Source organism: Morus notabilis, unplaced genomic scaffold (assembly GCF_000414095.1).
Source record: "Morus notabilis unplaced genomic scaffold, ASM41409v2 Scaffold248, whole genome shotgun sequence".
NCBI classification, from domain to species: domain Eukaryota; kingdom Viridiplantae; phylum Streptophyta; class Magnoliopsida; order Rosales; family Moraceae; genus Morus; species Morus notabilis.
This window is the reverse complement of record NW_010374042.1, coordinates 13,779-40,380: the sequence shown is the minus strand read 5'-3', so window position 1 is coordinate 40,380 and position 26,602 is coordinate 13,779. Positions and strand designations below refer to the sequence as shown.

The 26,602-nt window shown below is 39.4% G+C and overlaps 2 protein-coding genes across 2 annotated transcripts; both read right to left on the bottom strand.

Moving 5' to 3' along the window:
- Positions 1 to 5,097: 5,097 nt before the first annotated feature.
- On the bottom strand, positions 5,098 to 6,566 carry LOC112094740. The gene is made up of 3 exons (XM_024176443.1): positions 6,478 to 6,566; positions 6,185 to 6,359; positions 5,098 to 5,739 (listed from the first exon to the last, which is right to left on the bottom strand). The coding sequence occupies exons 1-3, from the start codon at positions 6,564 to 6,566 to the stop codon at positions 5,098 to 5,100; spliced, it is 906 nt and encodes a 301-aa protein (XP_024032211.1).
- Positions 6,567 to 24,371: 17,805 nt separating this feature from the next.
- On the bottom strand, positions 24,372 to 24,779 carry LOC112094739 (uncharacterized mitochondrial protein AtMg00810-like). Its single transcript, XM_024176442.1, has one exon. The coding sequence runs from the start codon at positions 24,777 to 24,779 to the stop codon at positions 24,372 to 24,374; it is 408 nt and encodes a 135-aa protein (XP_024032210.1).
- Between the last annotated feature and the right edge of the window lie 1,823 nt (positions 24,780 to 26,602).

The window sequence follows — 26,602 nt, the reverse complement described above, 5'->3', positions numbered from 1 at the left end:
GTTGGTTGTTCAAGCATAATACTCCTTCGGCTTTCTTCCGCTCGGATCAGTGAGATTGTCTCTTCTAGAGACAATGTGTTCCCCTTGCCAATGATTTGAACCCTCACTTGATTGAATTTTGGATTCAATCCAGCCAAGAAATCGTATGTCCGATCTCTTTCAATGAAGTTCTTCAAAATGGTAGCATCCTCAGTGACACATGTATGTTCTTGACTAATGCAAAGCAAATTTGGTATTTTATCACTCGGTAATGGTCCAGTTCTTGCCACAGATTTTGCAACAGGTTTGCATATTCTGTGACAGATTTGTCTCCTTGTTTAGTGGGTGCATCATCACGAGCCTTCGAATATATGCGGTGAATATAATACCAAATTTGCTTTGCATTAGTCAAGAACATACATGTGTCACTGATCGTTGGATCCATGGAGTCCCATAGCCATGACATAATCATGGAGTCTTCCTCGTCCCATGCTTTCAAAGGCTGGATCCGTCATTTCTGGCCCCTTTCCAAGCAGGTGATTAAGTCTCCCCTTACCCTTTATGTGCGAACAATTTGGGTCCATTTGAGGTAGTTCTTCCCATTAAGCCTATTGGAGGCTCGGATATTCTGCAAGTCTCCGGTTTTCTAAACATAATTGACTTGTTCGGATGGGTTGCTAGAGATGGTGGTTTCTGAGGTTGACATGATGAAGGAAGAATAATAAGGAATGGCAGCGATGAAGGCTAAATCGCAACAATTAAGGGTGCCCGAACAGGGATTATTGACGGGAAAATAAGAAGGAATGGCAGCGATGAAGGCTGGAATACGCAGAAAAAGAACCCAGACACGCAGCAATGAAGGCTGCTCGAGAAGAGAAAGAAATCCCAGAAAAGAAAAAGCCCTAGGTCTCTGATACCATGTCACAGAAAAGGACTATGTTTTTCTGTTATTCATCAATAAACATATTACACGGTATTATATAGCTAATTACAGGAGAAAGAATAGGAAACCAAATCATTCCTAAATTAGGAAATCAGGAAACTGCCTAATCCTCTGCCTAACCCAAATCCCTTAAATCAAAGGATTTCTAACTAATTCTCCTAATCTATTTACAACCCATTTACACGTCAACATGACTAATGCCTCAAATCATTCCTAAATCAGGAAATCAGGAAACTGCCTAATCCTCTGCCTAACCCAAATCCCTTAAATCAAAGGATTTCTAACTAATTCTCCTAATCTATTTACAACCCATTTACACGTCAACATGACTAATGCCTCAAATTTGTTCAATTCTTATATCCCATGTTCGGGTAATGAAAAAGTTAGAATTGCATATGGGACTTTCTCGTCGATTGCAGGTACACGATTAATAAAAATCCCATAAAGAATAGATCTTAAATCTGTTCTTCATGTTCCAAAACTTTCCTGCAACCTCTTGTCCGTCAATAAATTATCTAAAGACTAACTGTCAAATTACATTCTTCGAATCCCACTGTGTTTTTCAGGACTAGAGCTCGGGGATGACGATTGGCAGTGCTAAGATGGTAAATGGCCTTTACTACTTTGAAGACAATCTACCTAGGAATAAAAAAGCTCAGGGCTTGGGTTGTGTTAGGTCTTCTTCTATTTATGAACAAATTATGATTTGGCATTACCGGTTGGGGCATCCCAGTTTTTTCTATCTAAAACACTTGTTTCCATTATTGTTTAAGAACATTGATCCTACGGTTCTTTATTGTGAAAGTTGTTTATTGGCTAAAAGTCATCGTAAAACTTATGTTCCAAGGTTTTATCGCCCCTCAAAACCTTTTTTGTCTCTTTCATAGTGATGTTTGGGAACCTTCCAAGATTACTACCATTTCACAAAAAAGATGGCTTGTAACATTCATAGATGATCATACCCGACTTTGTTGGATTTTTTTGATGAAAGAAAAAAGTGAAGTTGAAAGTGTTTTCAAAAATTTTTACAAAATGATTGAAAATCAATTTCAAACAAAAATAAGCATACTACGTTTTGACAATGGAACATAATATTTCAATAGTATGTTAGATGCTTTTCTAAAAGAAAAGGAATTTTTCATCAATCCTCATGTCATGACACCCCACAACAAAATGGAATAGCTGAGAGAAAAAATAAGCATTTACTTGAAGTTGCTCGTGCTATAATGTTTTATATGAATGTCCCAAAATATCTTTGGGGAGATGCAATTTTAACTTCGGCATACCTTATCAACAGGATGCCTACACGGGTTTTGCAATACATCACCCCATTAGAATGTCTAAAAAAAGGGTTTCCAGATTCAATACTAAACAATGATTTACCCTTTAGAGTCTTTGGGTGAACGGCTTATGTCCATATACCTAAGAGGTCTAGGTCTAAATTAGATCCTAGGGCTGAGAAATGTGTCTTTGTCGGGTATGCCCCAAATCAAAAGGGGTAAAGGTGTTTTAATCCTCAAACAAAAAAGTACCATGTGACCATGGATGTTACCTTTTTAGAGAAAACTCCTTATTTCACCAAAAAAGTACCATGTGACCATGGAAAGGAATGAAGACAATTTTTGGTAGAAATCCGAACCTTTACCTCACATGATTTTTGATACTCTTAATCCTTTCTTGATTATGAGAAGACCCAAACTGTTGACGATGAATCTGACGTTGTTCCAATAGAAAAAGAAACACTACTAAAGGATCAAAATCAGAATCTGAAACCTGATCTTCTGGTTTATTCTAGGAAGAAAGTCTTCGAAAAAAATAAGGGACATTCTACTATCCCTGCATCAAATCAATCGAAATCTTCGAGTACTAGAACTGAGTCTGCTACAGGTAACCCTTCTTCTATTTCTACTTTAACTCCCAATCCAGATTTTGATATTCCAATAGCTCTCAGAAAAGGAACCCGAGCCTGTACTAAACATCCTATCTCTAAATATGTTTCCTATGAAAAGCTTTCCAAAACTCAGAGCATTTACTTCTAATATTTCTAAACTTGTTGTGCCAAGAAACATTCAGGAAGCATTAGATGATCCAAATTGGAAGGCAACAGTGATTGAGGAGATGGATGCCTTGAGGAAGAATGAAACTTGGGAAATAGTTGACTTGCTGAATGAGAAGAAAACAGTTGGGTGTAAGTGGGTTTTTACAGTCAAATGTAAGCCTGATGGCAGTATAGAGAGTACAAGGCTAGACTTGTTGCAAAGGGTTTTACACAAACCTATGGGATAGACTATCAAGAGACTTTCGCCCCAGTTGCTAAAATCAACTCTATTCGTATCCTCCTGTCTCTTGCCGTTAACTCTAATTGGCCGTTATACCAACTAGACGTGAAGAATGCATTTCTCAATGGTGAACTCGAAGAAGAAGTTTTTATGAGTCCTCCACCAGGTTTCGAAAAAGGGTTCAGAGAAGGTAAAGTTTGCAGCTTAAAAAGATCTTTATATGGGCTCAAGCAGTCTTCAAGGGCCTAGTTTGAACGATTTGGGGAAGCAGTGAAGCGACATGGAAATTGCCAAAGTCAGGCAGACACCACCATGTTCTACAAAAGATCAAAAGAAGGAAAGATAGCTATTTTGATTGTTTATGTTGATGATATAATCCTGATAGGTGATGATAGCTTGGAACTAAAAAATATGAAGGAAAGATTGGCAGCCGAGTTTGAGATTAAAGATCTAGGGGTGTTAAAGTATTTTCTTGGAATGGAGTTTACAAGATCCAAGGAGGGCGTATTTTTCAACCAACGCAAGTATGTTATAGATCTTCTTAAAGAAACAGGGATGCTCGGTTGTAAGAGTGCTGACACACCGATAGAACCCAACTTGAAACTACAACCTGCTAAAGCTGAAAAGGTGATCAACAGGGAACGTTATCAAAGATTAGTAGAAAGATTGATTACTTATCACATACAAGGCCATATATTGCCTTTGCGGTTAGCATGGTGATAAGTAATTCTGATATCATTAGCAGCCCACTTTAACTGGCAACTTCTATAGTATGATGTTAAAAATGCATTCTTACATGGCGACCTAGATGAAGAAATCTATATGAGTATTCCACTGAGATTTGAGGGAGACACACGTAACAAGGTATGCAAGCTGAGAAAGGCCCTTTATGGGCTAAAACAATCCCTAAAACAATCCACTAGAGCATGGTTTGGGAGATTTGCTAAAGTTATGAGAGAATCAGGATATAAACAAAGCCAAGGTGATCACACTCTCTTCATCAAACATTCGGCCGTAGGGGGTGTGATTGCCCTTCTTGTCTATGTTGATGACATTATAGTGACTAGGAATGATTAGAGGGAGAAACTTGATTTGAAGCAGAGACTAGTCCAAGAGTTTGAGATAAAGGAACTAGGGAAACTGAAGTATTTCCTCAGTATTGAAGTGGCATATTCTACACGAGGGATTTTCTTATCTCAACAAAAGTATGTGGCTGATGTATTGAAGGAGACAGGGAAGATTGGGTGTAAACCGGTGTCCACCCCAATGGATCCAAATCAAAAGTTGGGGGAAGCAAAAGAAGAACCAACAGTTGATAGACGAATGTACCTAAAGAATTAAATGAAGAATATAATTCTTTTAATTGATTTAGAATAGTACAGAAGCTGAATATATATACAAGAAGGCGGCATGATCTGCTGCCTTATTCTAAGGAAATAATACTGATTTCTAGCCTAATCTGATCAAGAAAATATCAGGAAATATTTCTTGATTTCCTAAATTAACTAAATAAGGAAAGTTTGACAAATCAAGGCTAATCTACAGCTTGTCACAGCTGGAGCAAGGCTGTACAATCCAGAAGGTGATGCAGTCCAATCCGGATTTTCAACACTCCCCCTCAAACTGGGTAATAGATGTTAATCATACCTAGTTTGATATTTAAATCCTCAAAGTTTGATCTTGGAAGAGCTTTGGTTAGAATGTCGGCTGTCTGGCATTTCGTTGGCATGTATTGTAGAAAAATTTCTCCATCTTCTATCTTCTCTTTGATGAAATGGCGGTCAATTTCCACATGCTTGGTCCTGTCATGATGAACTAGATTCTTGACAATGCGGATTGTAGCTTGATTGTCACAGAACATTTGTAAAGGCTCTTCATATAGGATTTTGAGTTCCTTCAAGAGTCTCTTAAGCCACATTCCTTTGCAAATTCCATGTGCCATAGCTCTGAACTCAGCTTCTGCACTGCTTCTTGAAACCACTGTTTGTTTCTTACTTCTCCAAGTGACAAGGTTTTGCCATATGAAGGTGCAATACCCTGATGTGGATCTTCGATCAGTAACTGAGCCTGCCCAGTCTGCAAGATTTCTATTCTCCTGTTTGTGTTCTTCTTAAAGTATAAGGCTTTGCCAGGAGTCATCTTGAGATATCTCAGAATTCGATAAACAGCCGTCATATGCTCTTTCATGAGATTATTCATGAACTGGCTCACAACAGTCACTGAAAAACTAATGTCAGGCCTAGTGTGGTAGATCAGTTTCCCGACGAGTCTCTGATATCTTCTCTTGTCAACTGCTGTATCATTCTCCCCAAGTGCTAATTTAGTGTTCGGATCCATAGGCGCATTTGCAGGCTTGCATCCGAGCATTCCAGTTCGGATCCATAGGAGATCTAGGACATATTTTCGCTGAGAGACCGATATTCCATCTTTTGTTCGAGCCACTTCCATTCCTAGAAAGTAGTTGAGGGTTCCTAGGTCTTTGATCTCGAACTCTTTTGCAAGGATGTTCTTCAGTCTTTTCATTTCTTCTAAGAAATCCTATAAGGACAATGTCATCGACGTAGACAATGAGAATGGATGACTCCCCTCTTCTTGATCGCTTGATAAAAAGAGTATGATCCGCCTAACACTGTGCGTACCCAAATCTCTTTACGGCCTTACAAAATCGGTCGAAGCAAGCTCAAGGTGACTATTTTAGTCCATACAATGACTTCTTGAGTTTGCAGAGTTTATTATTTGTTGCTTGACTCTATGTATACTTCTTCTTCGAGGTCACCATTGAGGATGGCATTCTTGACATCTAGCTAGAATAGTGGCCAGTCTAGGTTAGCTGCAAGGGATAGGAGAACTCTTACAGTGTTGAGTTTAGCAACCGGGTCAAATGTTTCTTGGTAATCAATCCCTTTGCAACTAGTTTGGCTTTGAATCGTTCCACACTTCCATCTAACTTGTGTTTTATCGTGAATATCCATTTGCAACCCACTGGTCGTTTTCCTTGTGGCAAGTCAACTATCTCCCATGTATTGTTCTTTTCTAAGGTCCAAACTTCTTCCATAATAGCTGCCTTCCAATGTGGTATCTCAATGGCTTCATGAATGTTGTTGGGAACCTGTATCTTGTCAAGATTGGAGACAAAAACGCGATATTCTAGAGATAATCTTTTGTAAGACAAGAAGTTATAAACATGATGATTTGTGCAGGATCTCACTCCTTTTCTTACGGCAATGGGCCGATTATCATGAAGCTCGAGAGTGGAAGAGTCAGGTTGGGAGTTACCTTGTGTTACTGTTGGAGGACTTGGAGTTGGTTCTGACTCTTGGACTTGCTGAGGGAGTGCTTATTGTTCTATCTCCTTTAGATGCCATTTCTTTCTGGAATAAACACGGAGCTCACTATTTTTAGCAGGAGAATGGTGTGATGGAAATTTGTGTAGTAACTGTGGAAATAAGGAAACGTGTTAGGAGAATAAGTTAGGAGATTTAGTTATTTAGTTTCTTTATTTAGAAAAGATTAGATTTTATTTAGTTGTGGTCTTACCGAAGTTAGGAGATTGTAATCTAGGTTAGTTATTATTTTATTTTTAGAATTCCTGATTTGTAGGAATTCAGTTTCCTATTTTGGAGGTCTGGTATGCCAGCCCTTAGTCTATATATTAGGATGTAAATTATTGTTTCAATTCAATGAAGAAAATTCACGATTTCTTCATGGTATCAAAGCTGGTTTTCTAAGCCCTAGCTCCTGCGTCCTCTTCTTCATTCTTCTGGCCGACTCTTTTCCATGACCAAATACGGCATGGCGTTTCAATCGACTTCCTTGGAAGTGACTTCCAGACCCGAGCCCACTCCTGCGGTTTCCACCAATCACAAACTGAATGGCCAAAATTTTCTGCAATGGTCTCAGTCTGTATTTATGTTTGTGTGCGGCAGAGGCAAGGATGGATATCTCACTGGTGAAGCTGCTGCTCCAGAGGCCACGGATCTAAAATTTTGTTCATGGAAGATTGATGATCATCTTGTAATGTCATGGTTAATAAACTCTATGACCACTGAAGTTGGAGAGAACTTTCTGCTCCACAGGACAGCCAAGGAAATATGGGAGGCTGCCCATGAGACTTATTCCAGCACAGAGAATACCTCAGAATTGTTTGAGGTTGAGACACGGCTCTACAATCTGAAACGGGGAGACATGAGTGAGACGCAGTACTTCAACATGCTTACTCGTTATTGGTTGCAGTTGGATCTGTATGAGACCTATCCGTGGAAGTGTGATGATGATTCATCAATTTATCGGCAGATTGTTGAACAAAAACGAACTATAAGGTTTCTTCTTGGCCTGAACAAAGACCTAGATGAAGTCAGGGGGAGAGTTATGGGAATTAAATCCTTTCCCACCATTCGGGAAGCATTTGCAGAGGTCCGAAGGGAGGAGAGCAGGAAGAAGTTAATGCTGCCCGAACCCAACATCACCCCTGCAGTAGAAGAATCAACCTTATATACTCACGGTTCTTCACAGAACAATAGGGCTGGAAAGGGTCGTCCATGGTGTGATCATTGCAAGAGACTTGGACACGTGAAGGCAACCTGCTGGAAGTTACATGGAAAACCTACTGATTGGAAGCCCTTCAATCACCAGGACAGAATCTCGTGCCAATGCTGCTGCTTCCACATAAACCAGTGCAGAAAATAGTCCGTTTACAAGGGAGCAAATTGAGGCACTGCAGAAGATGTTTAGTCAGTCTCCTAGTTCCAACCAAACACCTTCATCCAATGTCGAATAGCATACTAGCCTCCTAGCACATCAAGGTACACTGTCTCCTGCCTTTAGTCTTCAAAATAATCAGCCAAGACCATGGATAGTTGATTCGGAAGCCTCATACCATATGACTGGAGATTTCAGTATTCTAATGGATTTTCAGCCTTCCTCTCTAATCACTCGGGAGTCAGAATTGCAAATGGCACAATTTCCCCAGTTGCAGGAACCGGATCTGTTCGTATAATAGAGGACTTACAACTTTCATATGTTCTTTATGTTCCAAAGTTGAACTGCAATTTATTTTCCATCAGTCAAATCACTCGGGATCTCAATTGTCTCACTAAATTACATTCTAATTCTTGTGTTTTTCAAGCAGTGGATTCGGGGAAGGTGATTGGTAGTGCTGATATGCATGGAAGACTTTACTTGCTCAAACAAAAGAACCTCCCAAGTAAACAAGTTCATCAATCAAGTTGTGTCTTCGAGTCGGTCAAGTTTGCTTCTAATTTTGTGCATGTTTCCAATTCTAATTCTGTGTCTGTTTACAATTCTAATTCTGTCCCAGTTGAGAGTTAAGTCATGTTGTGGCATTATCGCCTTGGTCATCCAAATTTTGCTTATATTGAAAAATTGTTCCCTCATTTGTTTATCAATAAAAATTTCAGTTTTTGTCAGTGTGAAATTTGTCAATTAGCAAAGCATACCCGACATGTATACTCAAGTCTTCAATACAAGCCGTCACATCCTTTTTCAGTAATCCATAGTGATATTTGGGGGCCATCACGAGTGAAAAATATCAATGGGACTAGGTGGTTTGTCACGTTTATCGATTATCACACAAGAACCACTTGGACCTTTCTCATGAAAGAAAAATCCGAAACAGCCACAATTTTTCAATCTTTTCATACCATGATTTTAACCCAGTTTAAAAGCCATATCTAGGTTCTCAAAACTGACAATGCCAAAGATTATTTCAACTCCATTCTCGGCTCTTACTTGTCAAACCATGGAATTGTTCACATCAGTTCTTGTGTGGACACTCCACAACAAAACGGAGTGGCTGAAAGAAAAAATAGACACTTACTGGAAGTAGCCCGTGCCAATATGTTCACAAATAATGTCCTTAAACATTTTTGGGGGGAGGCTGTACTTATAGCCACCTATCTCATCAACAAGATGCCAAGCCGTGTCTTGAAATTCCAAACACCTCGTCAAGTCCTCACCACAATACACCCTCACATTCTTACTTTTACCTCTGATCTTCCCCTTAAAGTCTTTGGCTGCACTTCCTTCGTCCATATTCATCACAATCATTGCACCAAACTCGATCCAAAATCACTCACGTGTATATTCCTTGGTTACTCCTCTCATCAAAAAGGTTATAAATGTTACTCTCCTCTTACCAGGAAAGTCTACAATTCCATGGATGTCACCTTCTTCGAGAGTCATACTTTCCCAAATCCGACATTCAGGGGGAGAGTTCCAAGGAATATCAGATTTGGGATCTTCTTCATGACAATCAATCCATGTTTGTAAATTCCAGTTCAGCCACTGTTCCTGCTCCAGCCGAACAGTCTTTAAATCCCAGTTCAACCACTGTTCCTGCTCCTGTTCACAACCCTGCCACTGTTCAATCCGTTCCTAGTCAGCCTACCACAGAAACAGCCCAAAATCCATTGCAACTTGATACTACTAATAACATTGAACTTCGTGTCTACAGAAGGAGAAGAACAACTGAGCAAACTGAAGAACCAGTGCTTTCAATCACAAGAACCAAATCCTACTGTATCTGACACTCACAATGGTATGGATTCCTCTCCTCCTTATACTCATGCTCCTATGATTAATGATTCAGATCTGCCCATTGCTTATAGGAAAGGGGTCCGTGGATGCACTGAACATCCAATTCAGAGATATGTTGCATATGGAAAACTGTCTCCATCCTACAAGGCATTTGTCACAAATTTGGATAGTGTCAAAATGCCTGAATCTATTCAGGAGGCTCTTATGAGGCCGGAATGGAAGAAAGCAGTAGAAGAAGAGGTTCGGGCCTTAGAAAACAACAACACCTGGGTCCTGACACCATTACCACCAAGTAAAAATGCGGTTGGGTGCAAGTGGATTTTCACTGGCAAGTACAAGGCTGATGGAAGTGTAGACAGGTTCAAGGCGAGACTTGTGGCAAAGGAGTTCACTCAATCCAACGGAATTGACTATCAAGAGACTTGCACCGGTGGCCAAACTAAACACAATTCGAGTGTTACTCTCCTTGGCAGTAAATCAAGATTGGCCACTATATCAGCTTGATGTCAAGAACGCATTCTTGAATGGAGATCTTGAAGAGGAAGTCTACATGATCATACCTCCTGGACTAGAAAACAGGTCAAATCGAAAATTAGTGTGCAAATTGAAGAAGTCATTGTATGGCTTGAAGCAGTCTCCTCGTGCATGGTTTGACAGGTTTGCTAGAACTTTGACAGACAATGGGTACTTGCAGTGTCAGGCAGATCACACACTGTTTGTTAAAGGTGGATCAGGAGGAAAAATGGCCATTCTCATAGTCTACGTGGATGACATTATTCTAATTAGAGATGTTTCAGAAGAAATTCTTAGGCTGAAAAAGGTAATGGCAATTGAATTCGAGATCAAAGACGTCGGGACACTGAAGTACTTTCTCAGAATGGAGGTGGCTCGATCAAAGGAGGGGATTGTTATATCCCAAAGGAAGTATATCCTAGATTTGTTGAATGAAACAGGGTTTCTTGGTTGCAAACCTGTTGATACGCCAATGGACTCTACAAAGAAAATGAATTGAAGCGAAGAAAGTATGCCAGTTGACAAGGGGAGGTATCAAAGACTGGTTGGAAAGCTCATTTCCCTCTCACACACTCGACCTACCATTGCTTATTCGGTGAGTGTGGTCAGCCAACATATGAATAATCCAACGGAGGATCATTTAGATGCAGTGAATAGAATTTTGAGATACTTGAAGATGACTCCCGGACATGGTTTACTCTTCAAGAAGAGTGATAGCCGTGAAGTAGAAATCTACACGGATGCAAGTTGGGCAGGAGAAACAAACTGATAGAAGGTCAACTGCTGGCTACTGCTCTTTGGGGGAATCTAGTCACTTGGAGAAGCAAAAAACAGGCTGTGGTTTCCCGTAGCAGTGCAGAATCGGAATACCGAGCTCTTGCCCTTGGTATATGCGAAGGAATGTGGTTACAGAGATTGTTAAGAGAACTCAAGGTTGAAGTTCAAGCCTCGGTGAAGATGTTTACTGACAGTCAGGCTAAGAATCCGGTGCATCATGATAGGACGAAACATATTGAGATTGATCGTCATTTTATCTCTGAAAAGGTGAACACGTCATTCAGCTCAGCTATATTCCTACAAGACAGCAGATTGCCGATGTCCTCACCAAAGCACTTCCAAGAGTCAGTTTCGATGAGTTGAACTCCAGGCTTGGTTTGTATAACATATACAACCCAGCTTGAAGGGGAGTGTGGAAATAAGGAAACGTGTTAGGAGAATAAGTTAGGAGATTTAGTTATTTAATTTCTTTATTTAGAAAAGATTAGATTTTATTTAGTTGTGGTCTTACCAAAGTTAGGAGATTGTAATCTAGGTTAGTTATTATTTTATTTTTAGAATTCCTGATTTGTAGGAATTCAGTTTCCTATTTTGGAGGTTTGGTATGCCAGCCCTTAGTCTATATATTAGGATGTAAATTATTGTTTCAATTCAATGAAGAAAATTCACGATTTCTTCAATAACTCTTGAGGTGGATTATGAGAAAGAACTTCAACAGGAAACTCATGATAGGGATGAGTTTCAATGATGTCCCAAAACTGATGTTCTTTTGACGCACTCTCCCCCTGAACGTTAGTTTTTGGGTAGTAGGGTTCTTCTTCAAGGAAGGTAACATCCATCGAGTTATAAAATCTCCTTGTGATGGGTGAGTAACATTTATACCCTTTTTGATTTGGTGAGTACCCAAGAAAAATGAATTTGATTGCTTTGGGATCGAGTTTGCTTCGGTTATGAGGATAAATATGAACAAAGGCTGAGCAGCCAAACAGTTTGGGTGGAATGGTGGAAATGAGACGACTTTCTGGATAGGCTTTGAGAAGGACTTGACTCGGAGTTTGAAATTTTAGCACATAGGATGGCATTATGTTGATAAGATAAGCTGCCGCAAGGACAACTTCTCCCTAGAAGTGTTTTGGAACATGAGAAGTGAACATCTCCCATTATGTTCATGAGTGTCGACACAAGAACTCTGATGGATAATGCCCTGGCTATTCAGATAATCTCCTAGAACAGTTTTGTAATATTCTTTTGCATTATCTGTCCTGAAAACTTGGATTTTTGTTTTAAATTGTGTTTGGATCATGGTGTTAAAATTTTTGAAGATTTGCTCTACTTCTAATTTCTCTTTCATGAGAAATATCCAAGTAATTCTTATGTGATCATCAATAAGGGATACAAACCAACGTGTCCCGGTGATATTTTTAATATTAGATGGTCCCTAGACATCACTATGAATCATAGAGAAAGGATGTGACATGTTATATGATCGACTAGGATAAGAATTACAAACATGCTTTGAAAGATGGCACACTTCACATTGAAAATTCTTAGATCTTTTATTTCTGAATAATGAAGGGAACAGTTTTTCAAGATAAAAGAAATTAGGATGTCCTAGACGATAGTGCCATAATATAATTTCACTATCCTTATTTGAAGAAATAGAAACACAACATTGTGAGACTGACTTGAGAAGGCTGCTTCGTAAGCTTGTTTTTCCACAAAGTGATCGCCTTTGAGGAGATAGAGTCCCGAGCATGCCTCAGCACTGCCAATCATCTTTCTCGAATCCGAGTCCTGAAATTCACACATATTTTGGAAGAATTTAGCAACACAATTCTTATCTCGGGTCAGTTTACTGATTGACAATAGATTATAATCAAGATTCGGTACAAGTAAGACAGAATGAAGAGACAAAGTCTTAGAAATTGTAACCGAACCAAAGCCTGCAACTTTTGAAATGGAGCCATCTGCAATCTTAACTAAGTGATTTTCATTGCTAGGCATAAAATTAGTAAGAAGGGATTTATCTCCCGTCATGTGGTCTGAAGCGCCCAAGTCAACAATCCAAATATCATTTCTTTCCCTGCTAACAATTAAGGCTTTTGAGAAATTACCTTTTTGAGCAAATGGAAGAGCTGGTGGATTGACTGATCATCTTTTGAAGAAGTTCAAGCTGTTCTTTGCTGAAGAGAACCAGTTCGGTGGTGCTATTCTCACTAGTTGAGGATGCAATATTGCTACGGCTTTCAGGTGTTGGGCGTGAGGGTTTCCAATCAGCAAGTTTCCCGTGAATCTTCCAACATGTATCCCTGGTATGGCCTGTTTTCCGACAATGCTCACACCAGGGCCTGCCTCTTCTCGCCTTGTTCTCTGTGTTGTTTGGTTGAGGTCCACACACAGCAAGGGCTGATCCTTCAGTGGCTGTGGCTGTGGGCAGATTGTTTGGTGTTCCCAGCATCACTTTCTTTCGGCTTTCTTCTTTTCTTACCTCCGAGAAGGCTATCTTCAGACTTGGCAGAGGTTTTGTGCCCAAAATTCTCCCACGGACTTCATCTAGATCCTTGTTAAGTCCCATTAGAAACTTAAAACACTCATTTTTTCTCAATGATCTGCCTATACCGATTTCCATCATTCGGACTCTCCCAAGTATACTCTTCAAACAAGTGTAACTGTTGCCAATAACGAGTAAGAGTATCATAGTATTGGGTAACAGAAGTTTCACCTTGTCGGAGATCATGGAGAATGGTTTCCACACCAAAAAGTTCATAGGTGTTTTCGTTGCTGGAGTAGGTGTCTTTGGCAGCATCCCAAATGTGTTTGGCAATACTATAGAGGAGAAAATTTTCTCCAATATCGTTGATCATAGAGTTGATGAACCAAGACATTACCGTGCTGTCCTCAGCCCTCCAAGACCGGTACTTAGGGTCTTTTTCTCCTGGTGAAGCCGATAGGCCTAGGAGGTGGTCTGTGGACGAATTGAATTTGATTAGGATCTAAGGTAGTTCCTTAAGTTCAAGGAATATTCTTGGTTTATTCGTATTGTATTTGATTCAAGTTATAAGGGAATAAGAATTCTATGGAGTGTTTTTCCTGTTCTCTGTTTTCTACCCGTGCGTGTTCATATGGTATCAGGCATCAACCGAGAAACAAGAGGAGACTGAACCAGCCTTAGGAACCACGGCCTTTACCAAGGAGCAAATGGAACAATTGAGACAGATGATCACTCAATCCTCTTCGATGTCCCTTATGTCTCAGAACGGTAAAGCTTTAACTGTTTTTCGTGGATTGGCTGAGAAAGGAGAACCATGGATTATTGATTCTGGAGCAACAGATCATATGACTGGGTGTGCAAAATTATACACATCATATGTTCCTAGTCCGGGAAATCACAAGGTGCAGATTGCAGATGGTACCTCTTCAGTTGTGGCTGGTACTGAGGCTGTGAAACTCGGAGAAAATGTTATCCTAAAAGAACTTCTTCACGTGCCTAATTTAAATTTCAATCTTTTGTCAATAAGTAAGTTAACAAAAGATCTAGATTGTGACGTGACCTTTTCTCCATCTGCTTGTATTTTTCAGGACCAATCATCGGGGAAGAGGATTGGCAGTGCTAAGGAACGAAATGGTCTATACTACTTTGAGGATTATTCAAGTGTCCATGGGCAAGCTCAAATGGTTGCAAGCACCTCTCTTTCAAGAATTCAAAAAATTATGTTATTGCACTATAGGTTAGGACATCCCAGTTTCCCTTATATGAAGTTCTTGTTTCCATCCTTGTTTGAAAATAATGATAAATTTCAATGTGAAATTTGCCAATTAGCAAAACATAGTCGTGTCTCTTTTTCTCCAGTATCATATCGTGCATCTAAAGCTTTTGTTCTTATTCATAGTGATATTTGGGGACCTTCTCGCATCGCTAGCATTACCAACAAAAAATGGTTTATTACCTTTACTGATTATCATACACGTGTTCTCCTCAAAGAAAAATCTGAGACCGAGGGTATTTTCAAACAATTCCATTCCATGGTTAAAACACAATTTGATGGGAAAATTAAATTTTTAAGAACAGATAATGGGACTGAGTTTTTTAATAACACTATGGGAGAATTTGTCACCACTAATGGAATAATTCATCAAAGTTCTTGTGTTAGTACACCTCAGCAGAATGGGGTGTCTGAAAGGAAAAATCGTCACATTTTAGAAGTGGCCCGTTCCTTGTTGTTTGCAACTAACTTACCAAAATTTTTTTGAGGAGATGCAGTTTTGACCGCTACCTATCTAATTAATAGGGTACCCTCTCAAGTCTTAAAATTTCAAACCCCATTGGATTGTCTATACAAGTCGTACCCCCAACATTAGATCTAAAAGTGTTTGGTTGTGTGGCTTTTGTACACAATCTAGATCCTCGTCATGGGAAGTTGGATCCTAGGGCTCACAAATGCATTTTTTCGGGATACTTTGCGACTCAAAGGGTATAGATGCTATTCAATAGAAAAGAGGAAATATTTTGTGTCTAGGGATGCGACATTCTTTGAAAATCAACCATTCTTTACCAAAAATTCCCTTCAGGGGGAGAGAGTGTGGGAAGAAAATTTTTGGGAAAAATCAAAACCTACTTCAACCTCAACCTCAAATGACTCAAATGTGTGGGAATTCTTTTGGGATTTTGCCCCTTCTTTAGAAACTCAAAGTCCTATCCCTTCCAATCCGCAAGACACTGTTCAAAACCCAGAAAATCAAGAGGAAAATTGAGCCAACGTTTCTAAAATAAACCCACAAGATATTCCTGACATTAATCTTGAAGCCTTCTCTGAATCAACTTCTCCTGTTCTTACTTACTTAATCTATCCCTTCTGATTAGAGCCCAGATCAACCTCATGATGACCAAAAAACTCCGATATCTATAGTGCAGGAACATAATAAAAACAAAGAGAGTGGCTTGCAATTTTTTTATCGAACTTATATACGCAAGAAGAACAAACAAATTGTAGAAAACCAGGAAGTTCCTTGCCACCAAGAATCGAAACCAATGACAGGTCTTGAAGGGGAGACTAGTGACATAGGAGTCCCAATTGCATTAAGGAAAGGAGTAAGGACTTGTACGAGACATCCAATGGCACATTATGTTGGATATGATCATCTGACAGACTCCATAAAAGCTTTTGTAGCCAGTTTGGCGAGTGTGGAAATCCCAAGAGATATCCAAGAGGCTATGAAGAAGCCTGAATGGAGACAAGCTGTTTTGGAAGAGATGAGCGCTCTTGAAAGGAACAATACTTGGGATGTGGTGAGAAGACCAAGAGAAAAGGCTTCAGTTGGATGTAAGTGGGTCTTTACAGTTAAATATAAAGCAGATAGGTCTATCGAGAGATACAAAGCTCATTTGGTGGCTAAGGGCTATACTCAGACATATGGGATAGATTATCAAGAAACTTTCGCCCCAGTTGCCAAGATCAATACAGTGCGGGTGTTGTTATCCATTGCTGCTAATTTAGATTGGTCGTTGCAACAACTTGATGTGAAAAATGCATTCCTTAATGAGGACTTGGAAGAAGAAGTCTATATGGAGATGCCACCAGGATTTAAGGACAAGAGTAATCAAGTCTACAAGCTAAAAAAGTCTTTATACGGACTCAAGCAATCACTGCGAGCTTGGTTTGATCGCTTCACTAAGGTAGTTAAGGAACAGGGGTACAAGCAAGCTGGAGGTGATCACACATTGTTCTATCAGCACAAGAATGGTAAGATCACCATTCTCATTGTATATGTTGATATCATCTTGACAGGGGATGACCTTGAAGAGGGGGAGAGACTAAAGAGAAAACTGGCGAAAGAATTTGAGATCAAAGATTTGGGAAGTCTTAGGTATTTTCTTGGAATGGAGATTGCCATAAATAAATCTGGGATCTCGGTCTCACAAAGGCACACATTGTTCTATCAGCACAAGAATGGTAAGATCACCATTCTCATTGTATATGTTGATATCATCTTGACAGGGGATGACCTTGAAGAGGGGGAGAGACTAAAGAGAAAACTGGCGAAAGAATTTGAGATCAAAGATTTGGGAAGTCTTAGGTATTTTCTTGGAATGGAGATTGCCATAAATAAATCTGGGATCTCGGTCTCACAAAGGAAGTATGTGTTGGATCTTCTAAAAGAAACAAGAATGATGGGTTGCAAACCTGCAGAAACTCTGGTGGAGCCTAGTTACAAGAAAGGAATGAGAGACAGTGATCCTGTAGACAGAGGGAGATTCCAGCGTCTAGTTGGAAGGTTAATCTATCTGTCACATACTAGCCCCGACATAGCTTTCGCTGTTAGTCGAGTTAGCCAATACATGCATGCACCCACCGAAGAACACTTGGAAGCAGTGTTTCGTATCTTGAGATATTTGAAAGGAACACCTGGACGAGGTTTGTTTTTCAAGAAGGAAGATGAAAGAGGTGTAGAAGTATACACGGATGCTGACTGGGCAGGAGCAGTTGATGATAGGAGGTCCACTTCAGGGTATTGCACTCTTGTTTGGGGCAATCTTGTAACGTGGAGAAGCAAGAAGCAATCTGTTGTTGCAAGAAGTAGTGCCGAAGCAGAACTGAGATTTGTAGCTCATGGAATTTGTGAGGTTTTGGTGGCTGAGAATGTTGTTGGATGAACTTAAAGTTGGAGTTACTCTTCCGTTGCGTGTTTACTGTGATAACAAGGCAACTATAAATATCTCGCATAATCCTGTTCATCATGATAGGACTAAACATGTGGAAGTGGATCGACATTTTATCAAGGAGAAGATCGAAGAAGGAACAATCTGTATGTCATATGTTCCTACAACAGAGCAAGCTGCCGACATTTTAACCAAGGGATTGTCTAGACCCTTATTTGAAAGATTAGTAGACAAGTTGGGCATGTACAACTTATACTGCCCAACTTGAGGGGGAGTGTGGACGAATTGAATTTGATTAGGATCTATTTATGGTAGTTCCTTAAGTCCAAGGAATATTCTTGGTTTATTCGCATTGTATGAGGAAAGGATTATTCTGCTTTATTCTTTCCTTTTCTATTCTGTTTTTCAGAGCCTATTTAATGGCTGGTTGTATTTTATTCAAGGTATATGGGAATAAGAATTCTATGCAGTGTTTTTTCTGTTCTCTGTTTTCTACCCGTGTGTGTTCATATGGTCATCCTTCCCTTTCCCACGAATAAACATGAGAACGGACTGTGACCACTGCAAATAGTTATTCCCGTTCACCTTGTGGCTTGTGATTGGTAGAATCCCACTGCTCTCCGCACCCCCACTGTTTCCTGCCACTTGATTTTCTTGATTGGAGGTGATTTCAGAGGTGGAGCTTCCTCGGTCTGCTGCCATGCTGTATTTGGCCATTGTATATGGGACTATAGGAGAGTTGATGGGAAAAAACAGGGGTTACTGGACAGAGTCAGAGGCAAGGTTCTGATACCATAAAGAATTGAATGAAGAATATGATTCTTTTCATTGATTTAGAATAGTACAAAGGCTGAATATATACAAGAAGGAGGCATGATCTGCAGCCTTATTCTAAGGAAATAATATTGATTTCTAGCCTAATCAGATCAAGAAAATATCAGGAAATATTTCATGATTTCCTAAATTAACTACACAAGGAAAGTTTGACAAATCAAGGCTAATCTACAGCCTGTCACAGCTGGAGCAAGGCTGTAAGATCCAGAAGGTGATGCAGTCCAATCCGAATTTTCAACAGTACCAGAGGTTAGTTGGCAAACTTATTTATCTTACTCACACTCGACCAGACATAGCTTACTCAGTGAGCGCGATTAGCCAATTTATGCTTGATCCAAGAGAACCTCATCTTCAAGCTACTTACAGGGTGCTGCACTACTTGAAAGGCAATCTGGGGAAAGGAATTTTGTTCAAGAAGAATGATACTCTTGGTCTAGAAGCTTATACTGATGCAGATGATGCAGGTTCTATAGTGGATAGAAGGTCGACTACGGGCTATTGTACCTTCCTTGGAGGCAATTTGGTAACTTGGAGGAGCAAAAAGCATAATGTTGTGGCTAGATCATCGGCAAAATCAGAATTCAAGGCAATTGCTCAAGGGTTGTGCAAATTACATTGGGTAAAGATTATCCTAGACGATTTGAGAGTCAAATGGGAAGGTCCTATGAAGCTCTATTGTGACAATAAATCAGCCATCACTATTGCACATAATCCTATACAACACAATAGGACAAAACAAATTGAGATTGATAGACATTTTATCAAAGAAAAATTGGAGGAAAGGTTAGTGTGCATGTCCTATGTTCCCTCGGGAAGTCAATTAGCTGATGTCTTAACAAAGGGGCTGAATAGTTCTAGCTTTCATGATCTTGTATTCAAGCTGGGATGGAAGACATCTATTCCTCAATTTGAGGGGGAGTATCGAGAGAGATATGTGATGTAAATAGGTTAGAAAAATAAGCAAGATATCCCTGAAATTAAAGGATTCAATTAGATAGGTTCCAGATTTAGGAATAAGTTAGTTTCCTATTATTTCTCCTTTTATATCTATATAATACCATGTATAATGAATGAAATCAATACAGAACAGTTTTTTCCTTTCCCATAATTTCTGTCACTTTGCAAACTATTAGATTCTAATTAATTGATCTCTATTCTATAATATCAAAAGATCAGTACTCAATACTAAAAAATTAAGGATAAACTAATGACACACCTTCAATCTTTTGCATAAGCTTTCTAAAACTGTGGAAATCTATGATTTAATGTCTCATTCTAGGAATTAGTTGTTACCCGATTCTTAGGAATTAGCTACAATTAGATTTATTTATTTCCTAGAATAAGAGGGATATTGGTTTTATTCACCGATTCCCTGTTTTGTATTTTTCCTTTTTTGGTTGCTTATTTTCGGGAGAAGAGTCCTTCCTCCCTTATTATTTAAGGCTGTACAATTAGTCAGAATTATCAATGAGAATTATAGAAATTCCTTTCTCAAAAACTCACATGGTATGAGAGCTCTAGGCTCATACTCTCTGAGAATTCCTTCGAACCACATTGCCATTCACAGGCCCATTCTCACGGCAGGGTTCTCTCTTTCCTTCTTCCCATATTCCCTCAGTCTTATTAGGAGACTATTCTTTCCTCAATCTTCTCTGCCCGAGTACTGCTCAATCATCTCCGAGGCAATATTTAAAACTATCCCTTCAATGACCAAATACGGAATGGCCACAGAGAAACAAACCCCATCCTCATCAGAAGTTACTTCCAGTTCTGAAATCCCCATCACCAGCAACCATGGCGGAACCGACAGTGTTCCACTTCACATAACAGGACACAAACTAAATGGGAGCAATTACCTCCAGTGGTCTCAGTCAGTCATGATGTACATCTGCGGAAAAGGAAAGGATGAGTATCTCACCGGTGAAGTCACTCCTCCAAAGGCTGAAGATCCAAAATTTAAACTCTGGAAGACTGAAAATAATATGGAGATGTCTTGGTTGGTCAATTCTATGACAAACGAGATAGGTGAGAATTTCTTGCTCTATAAATCGGCTAATGAAATCTGGAATACGGCGAAGGAACTTTATTCAAAGAAAGAAAATACCTATGAAATTTTTGAGATTGAAGCCGCTCTCCAGGATCTCAAACAAGGAGATTTAGCCGTCACTCAATACTACAACATCCTCACTCGACACTGGCAGCAACTGGATGTTTTCGAAGAACATGAATGAAGCTGCTCCGATGATGCGAAAAAATTCAGAGAATTTGTCGAAAGGAAGATAATATTTAAGTTCTTAATGGGACTCAACAAAAGCCTAGATGATGTTCGAGGGCGCATATTGGGAACAAAGCCTCTGCCAAATATTGGAGCAGTCTTCTCCGAAGTGCGCCGTGAATCAAGCAGGAAGAAAGTGATGATGGGAGAGCCTTCTGTCCATGTCGTTGTTCTTGTCACAAAGAGCTCTGCCCTTGCTACTCGAGGATTCTGAAACAACAACTATGACAATCGACCTAGGAATGAGAGACCATGGTGTGATCATTGCCGGAGACCAAAGCACACCCGAGACTTGTTGGAAGATCCACGGAAAACCTACAGATTGGAAACCTTCAAGACCTTCTCGTGACAAAGAAAGCCGAGGGAATCATGTCTCGGTGGCTGAAGGAACTAATCCCACTGATTCCAATCCATTTTGCAAGGAACTCGAAGCCTTGCAAAATATGTTCTCACAATAGAATTCTGCTCAGAGCATCATAGGAACAGGATCATTGGCACACAAAGGTAATTATCTAAGTGCTTTCACTGCAAATTCTGGTAAAACAGGTCTGTGGATTGTAGACTCAGGTGCATCTGACCATGTGACAGGAGATGCAACACTTTTCCACAAATATAATCCCTGCCGAGGAACACTTACAATAAAAATAGCATATGGGTCTTTATCTAAAGTGGCTGGAACAGGTGGAACACTTACAATAAAAATAGCATATGGGTCTTTATCTAAAGTGGCTGGGACAGGGTCTATCATTGTTTCAAATGACATAATACTAAATTCAATCCTTCATGTCCCAAACTTGGAATGTAATCTATTTTCAGTCAGCAAGCTCACTCAAGAAAATAATTGTGTTGCTAAATTTTTCTCGGACTTGTGTGAATTTCAGGATTTGGATTCAGGGAGGACGATTGGCAATGCTCAATCCTTCATGTCCCAAACTTGGACTGTAATCTATTTTCAGTCAACAAGCTCACTCAAGAAAATAATTGTGTTGCTAAATTTTTCTCGGACTTGTGTGAATTTCAGGATTTGGATTTAGGGAGGACGATTGGCAATGCTAAGGTATGCTCAGGACTTTTTTCTTCTTAAAGACGATGAACCTCCTAGAAGACAAACTCATGATGCACTATGTGTTAAGTCAAGTAGTCAGGCCAATAACAGTAATGTGTTAGCTGAAAAATTCAATAAGGATAGTGCAATAATGTTATCACTACTAGGTCATCCTATTTTTGTGTATCTTCAAAAATTGTTCCCATCTTTGCTCAAAAATAAAAATCCAAGAATGTTTCAATGTGAGGTGTGTCAATTTTCTAAGCATGATCGTAATTCCTATCAAATTCAGCCATACAAAGCATCTTATCCTTTTTCAATGATACATAGTGATGTATGAGAACCATCTAGAGTAAAGAATATCACTAGCACTAGATGGTTTATATCATTTGTAGATGATCACGCTAGGATTACATGGCTATTCCTTATGAAAGAAAAATCAGAAGTAGGACAAATCTTCAAAAATTTCAACACTATGGTTCAAACGCAATTTCAAACAAAAATACAAGTGTTGAAAACCGATAATGCAAAGGAATATTCATCAAAGTTCTTGTGTCGATACACCCCAACAAAATGGGATTGCAGAAAGAAAAAATAGACACCTCCTTGAAGTTGCTCGGTCACTTATGTTTACCCCTCATGTTCCTAAATTTCACTGGGGTGAAGCAGGATGCCTTCACTCATTTCCTAACACTCATGTCTCGTCTACTCTTCCTGTGAAAGTCTTTGGTTGTTCAGTGTTCGTCCATATCCATGCTCAACATCGGAGCAAACTTGATCCTAAGGCACTCAAATGCATATTTGTTGGTTACTCCTCAAATCAAAAAGCGTATAAATGTTATTCCCCTGTCACTCAAAAATTCTATAATTCTATGGATGTTTCTTTCTTCGAACAACAATCCTACTACAAATCTAATATTCAGTGGGAGAACTTTACTCAGGAATATCAGCTTTGGGATGATGTTGAAACCTTGGATTCGTCTCACCTCAATCTAAATAATCAAAATCTGGTTATTCAAACAAATCAAAGTCCAATGTCTGTCATTCGACCCGTCCTTGATACTCAGCCCGAATTCAATTCTCAAATAGAACTCCTATCAGTACCTCAATCAATTCAAACACCTCAGCTTTTGACTCACACACAACCTGCAACAACTAGTGAGTTCCGTGTCTACTCTAGGAGGAACAAGACTCAAGAAGGAAGAAATGCAACCACATGATTAAAGTCATGAATCCAACCCGACTCTTGAACCTCAAAATTCACCAGGTAACTCAAGTTCTCATCCTGCCCCTAGCAACTCATCTATTGATGACAGACCTATTGCCATAAGAAAAGGCATTACGTCGTGCACAAATCATCCCATCTACGCTTTTGCATCATATGGAGGATTGTCACCTAATTACCGTGCATTTGTTAGCACCCTTGATGAAATACACGTTCCGAGTTCCATACATGAAGCTATAAATGTACCTGAGTGGATGGCAGCTGTTTTGGAAGAGATTCAGGCTCTCAAAAAGAACAGGACTTGGGTGTTATTAGAGTTACCATTAGGGAAACATCCGGTTGGCTGCAAGTGGATATTCACAATCAAACATAATGCAGATGGCAGTGTTAACAGATTTAAGGCAAGGTTAGTAGATAAGGGTTTTACTCAATCTTATGCGATAGATTATGAAGAGACTTTGCCCCTGTAGCTAAACTCAATACAGTCTGAGTGTTACTCACTTGCCTCAAACCTAGATTGGCCCCTATACCAGTTGGATGTGAAAAATGCATTTCTCAATGGAGATCTAGAGGAAGAAGTCTACATGGATATACCACCTACTTGAAAAAAGAGTTTTTCAGGGAATAATTGATTTCTTTCATTGATCATCTATTTATAGGATTTACACACCATATACAAATCCTTCGAATCAGGAAAGTAATCACTGATTTAAGGAATATAGCTAATTCTAGGTAGAGAATAACTTCTGACAGCTACTTTCCTAAAATACAAAGATTGACAACTAATTAGCTAATTTATAGCTTTACAAGGATTGTTTCCAAAACAGTTTCGATCTAGAGGAAGAAGTCTACATGGATATACCACCTACTTGAAAAAAGAGTTTTTCAGGGAATAATTGATTTCTTTCATTGATCATCTATTTATAGGATTTACACACCATATACAAATCCTTCGAATCAGGAAAGTAATCACTGATTTAAGGAATATAGCTAATTCTAGGTAGAGAATAACTTCTGACAGCTACTTTCCTAAAATACAAAGATTGACAACTAATTAGCTAATTTATAGCTTTACAAGGATTGTTTCCAAAACAGTTTCGATTTTTCAACACTCCCCCTCAAGCTGGTCTAAAGATATCTTTCCATAGCCAGCTTGCCAATTAAAAAGTCAAACTGTTTTTGTATAGCCCTTTGGTGAAGACATCTGCCACTTGTTCCTCGGTAGGAATATAGGTCATACAAACCAAACCGTTATCTATATTCTCCTTAATGAAATGCTTATCCACTTCTACATGTTTCGTGCGGTCATGGAGAACTGGATTCTAGGCAATTGAAATTGCAGCCTTGTTAACCCCGACGCCTTTAATTCCTCTAGCAATCTTCTTATCCACATAATCTCACAGATGCCATGTGCCACAGCTCTAAACTTAGCCTCCGCACTACTTCTAGCGACCACGTTCTGTTTTTTGCTTCGCCATGTAACCAAGTTGCCACCTACAAATGAGCAATACCACGAGGTAGATCTTCGGTCCACTATACTTCCAGCCCAGTCTGCATCAGTGTAGGCTTCAATTTGTAAATGTCCCCGTGACTTGAACAGAAGGCCTCTACCTGGTGTCCCCTTTAGATACCGTAGAATCCTGTAAACAGCTTCAAAATGTTTTGATCCAAGTGAATGCATAAACTGACTAACCATGCTTACAGAGAATGCTATATCAGGGCGTGTATGAGATAGGTAAATCAGTCTCTCAATGAATCTCTAATAACGCTCTTTGTCCTTCACACTCTCAGCTTTTGCAGGCTGTAGCTTTACATTAGGCTCTATTGGTGTTTCAGCAGGCTTGCAACCTAACATACCCGTCTCATTAAGTAGATCAAGCACATACTTACGCTGATTTACAAAAATACCTAGCAAACTCCATTCCAAGAAAGTATTTTAATGTCCCCCAAGTCCTTGATCTCAAATTCTTCAGCGAGTCTTCCTCTTAACTTCTCTAGTTCACTATAATCATCTCCAGTTAGCACTATATCATCCACATACACAATTAAGACGGCCACTTTCCCTTCCTTTGAATGTTTGTAGAACATAGTGTGATCAACTTGACTTTGAGTGTATCCATAACGCTTTATCACCTTACCAAAAGCGTTCAAACCAAGCTCTAGGGGACTGCTTGAGTCCGTATAAGGACTTCTTCAGTTTGCACACTTTCCCAGCTCCAAAACTTTCTTCGAAACCTGGTGGCAGACTCATGAACACTTCCTCCTCTAGGTCTCCATTAAGGAAGGCATTTTTAACGTCCAATTGATGTAAGGGCCAATTGGAATTTACTGCAAGGGACAACAAAACTATAATTGAGTTTATTTTACTCTTTATTTATTGTGAAGACCCATTTACACCCAACAACTTTTTTTCCTCTCGGTAATTCTACAATCTCCCAAGTACCATTCTTCCTCAAGGCATTCATTTCCTCAAACACTGCCAATTGCCAACTCGGTTCATCTAGTGCTTCCTGAATGTTTCTAGGCACCACAAAGTTTGAAATATTTGTAGTGAACGCTCTATAGCTGCTAGAAAGGTTATTGTAGGAAATATATTTGGCAATAGGATGCTTAGTGCACGTGCGGGTTCCTTTTCTAAGGGCAATGGGAAGATCAAGGTCAAGGACCTATGTAGGAATTTCTGGAGCTAATTCTAAACAAGGTTCGGGTGCAAATATTTCAGAATTAGGATTAGAGTGTAATGGCAAAGAATGAGTAGGAATAGACGAAGAATTACCTGAGACACTTGGAAGGCCATCACCCAGGGCTTCCGTTTGACCATGTGTTAGGATGATTAATTGGTCTTTACATCTTCTAGGGATATTCTTCCTTGTATAAACCACAGGCTCAAGATTGCTACGATTTTTTTTCATTCGTAGTATTTCTTTTTCTGACAGACCAGTCATATCAGATTCAGATTTAGTGGGTTTAGTTTCCTTATTTTCTTTTTCCATTGATTTAAGAGAGATCAAGAATCAGATGAGGTAAGGGTTCAGCAATTTCCCAAAAATTTGGTTCAAAAGTTCTCCCCTTGAAGTAAATTTTTGGTAAAATATGGGGTTTTTTTCATAAAAGAGACATCCATAGTTGTGTGTAAAACCGTTTTGTAAGGGGATTAAAAAACTTGTAACCCTTTTATTAGGAGTATATCCTACAAAAACGCATTTTTCTGCTCTTGGGTCTAACTTAGATCGTGACCTTTTTGGAAGGTGAACATATGCAACACAACCAAATATTTTCCAAGGTGATTCAGAATTAATTCGAGAATCTGGAAATACCTTTTTGACACTCCAGCGGGGTAGTGTACTGTAAAACTTTTGTGGGCATCCTGTTGATTCTAATATGATGCAGTTACTATGGCATCCCCCCATAAGTATTTTGGAATATTCATGTAAAAACATCATAGCTCGGGCTACTTCTAACAGGTGCTTATTTTTGCGTTCAGCTATTCCGTTTTGTTCAGGAGTATCTGAACATGAT

Excerpts from the sequence above, each read along its gene's own strand:
- LOC112094740 (XM_024176443.1), bottom strand. The coding sequence starts at position 6,566 with ATGGCATCTAAAGGAGATAGAACAATAAGCACTCCCTCAGCAAGTCCA. Across the intron at positions 6,360-6,477 it reads TCCTCCAACAGTAACACAAG|ATTATCTCTAGAATATCGCG; the intron begins GTAACTCCCAAC and ends GTCTTACAAAAG. Across the intron at positions 5,740-6,184 it reads TGCCACAAGGAAAACGACCA|GATTTCTTAGAAGAAATGAA; the intron begins GTGGGTTGCAAA and ends TTGTCCTTATAG.
- LOC112094739 (XM_024176442.1), bottom strand. The coding sequence starts at position 24,779 with ATGGTTAGTCAGTTTATGCATTCACTTGGATCAAAACATTTTGAAGCT.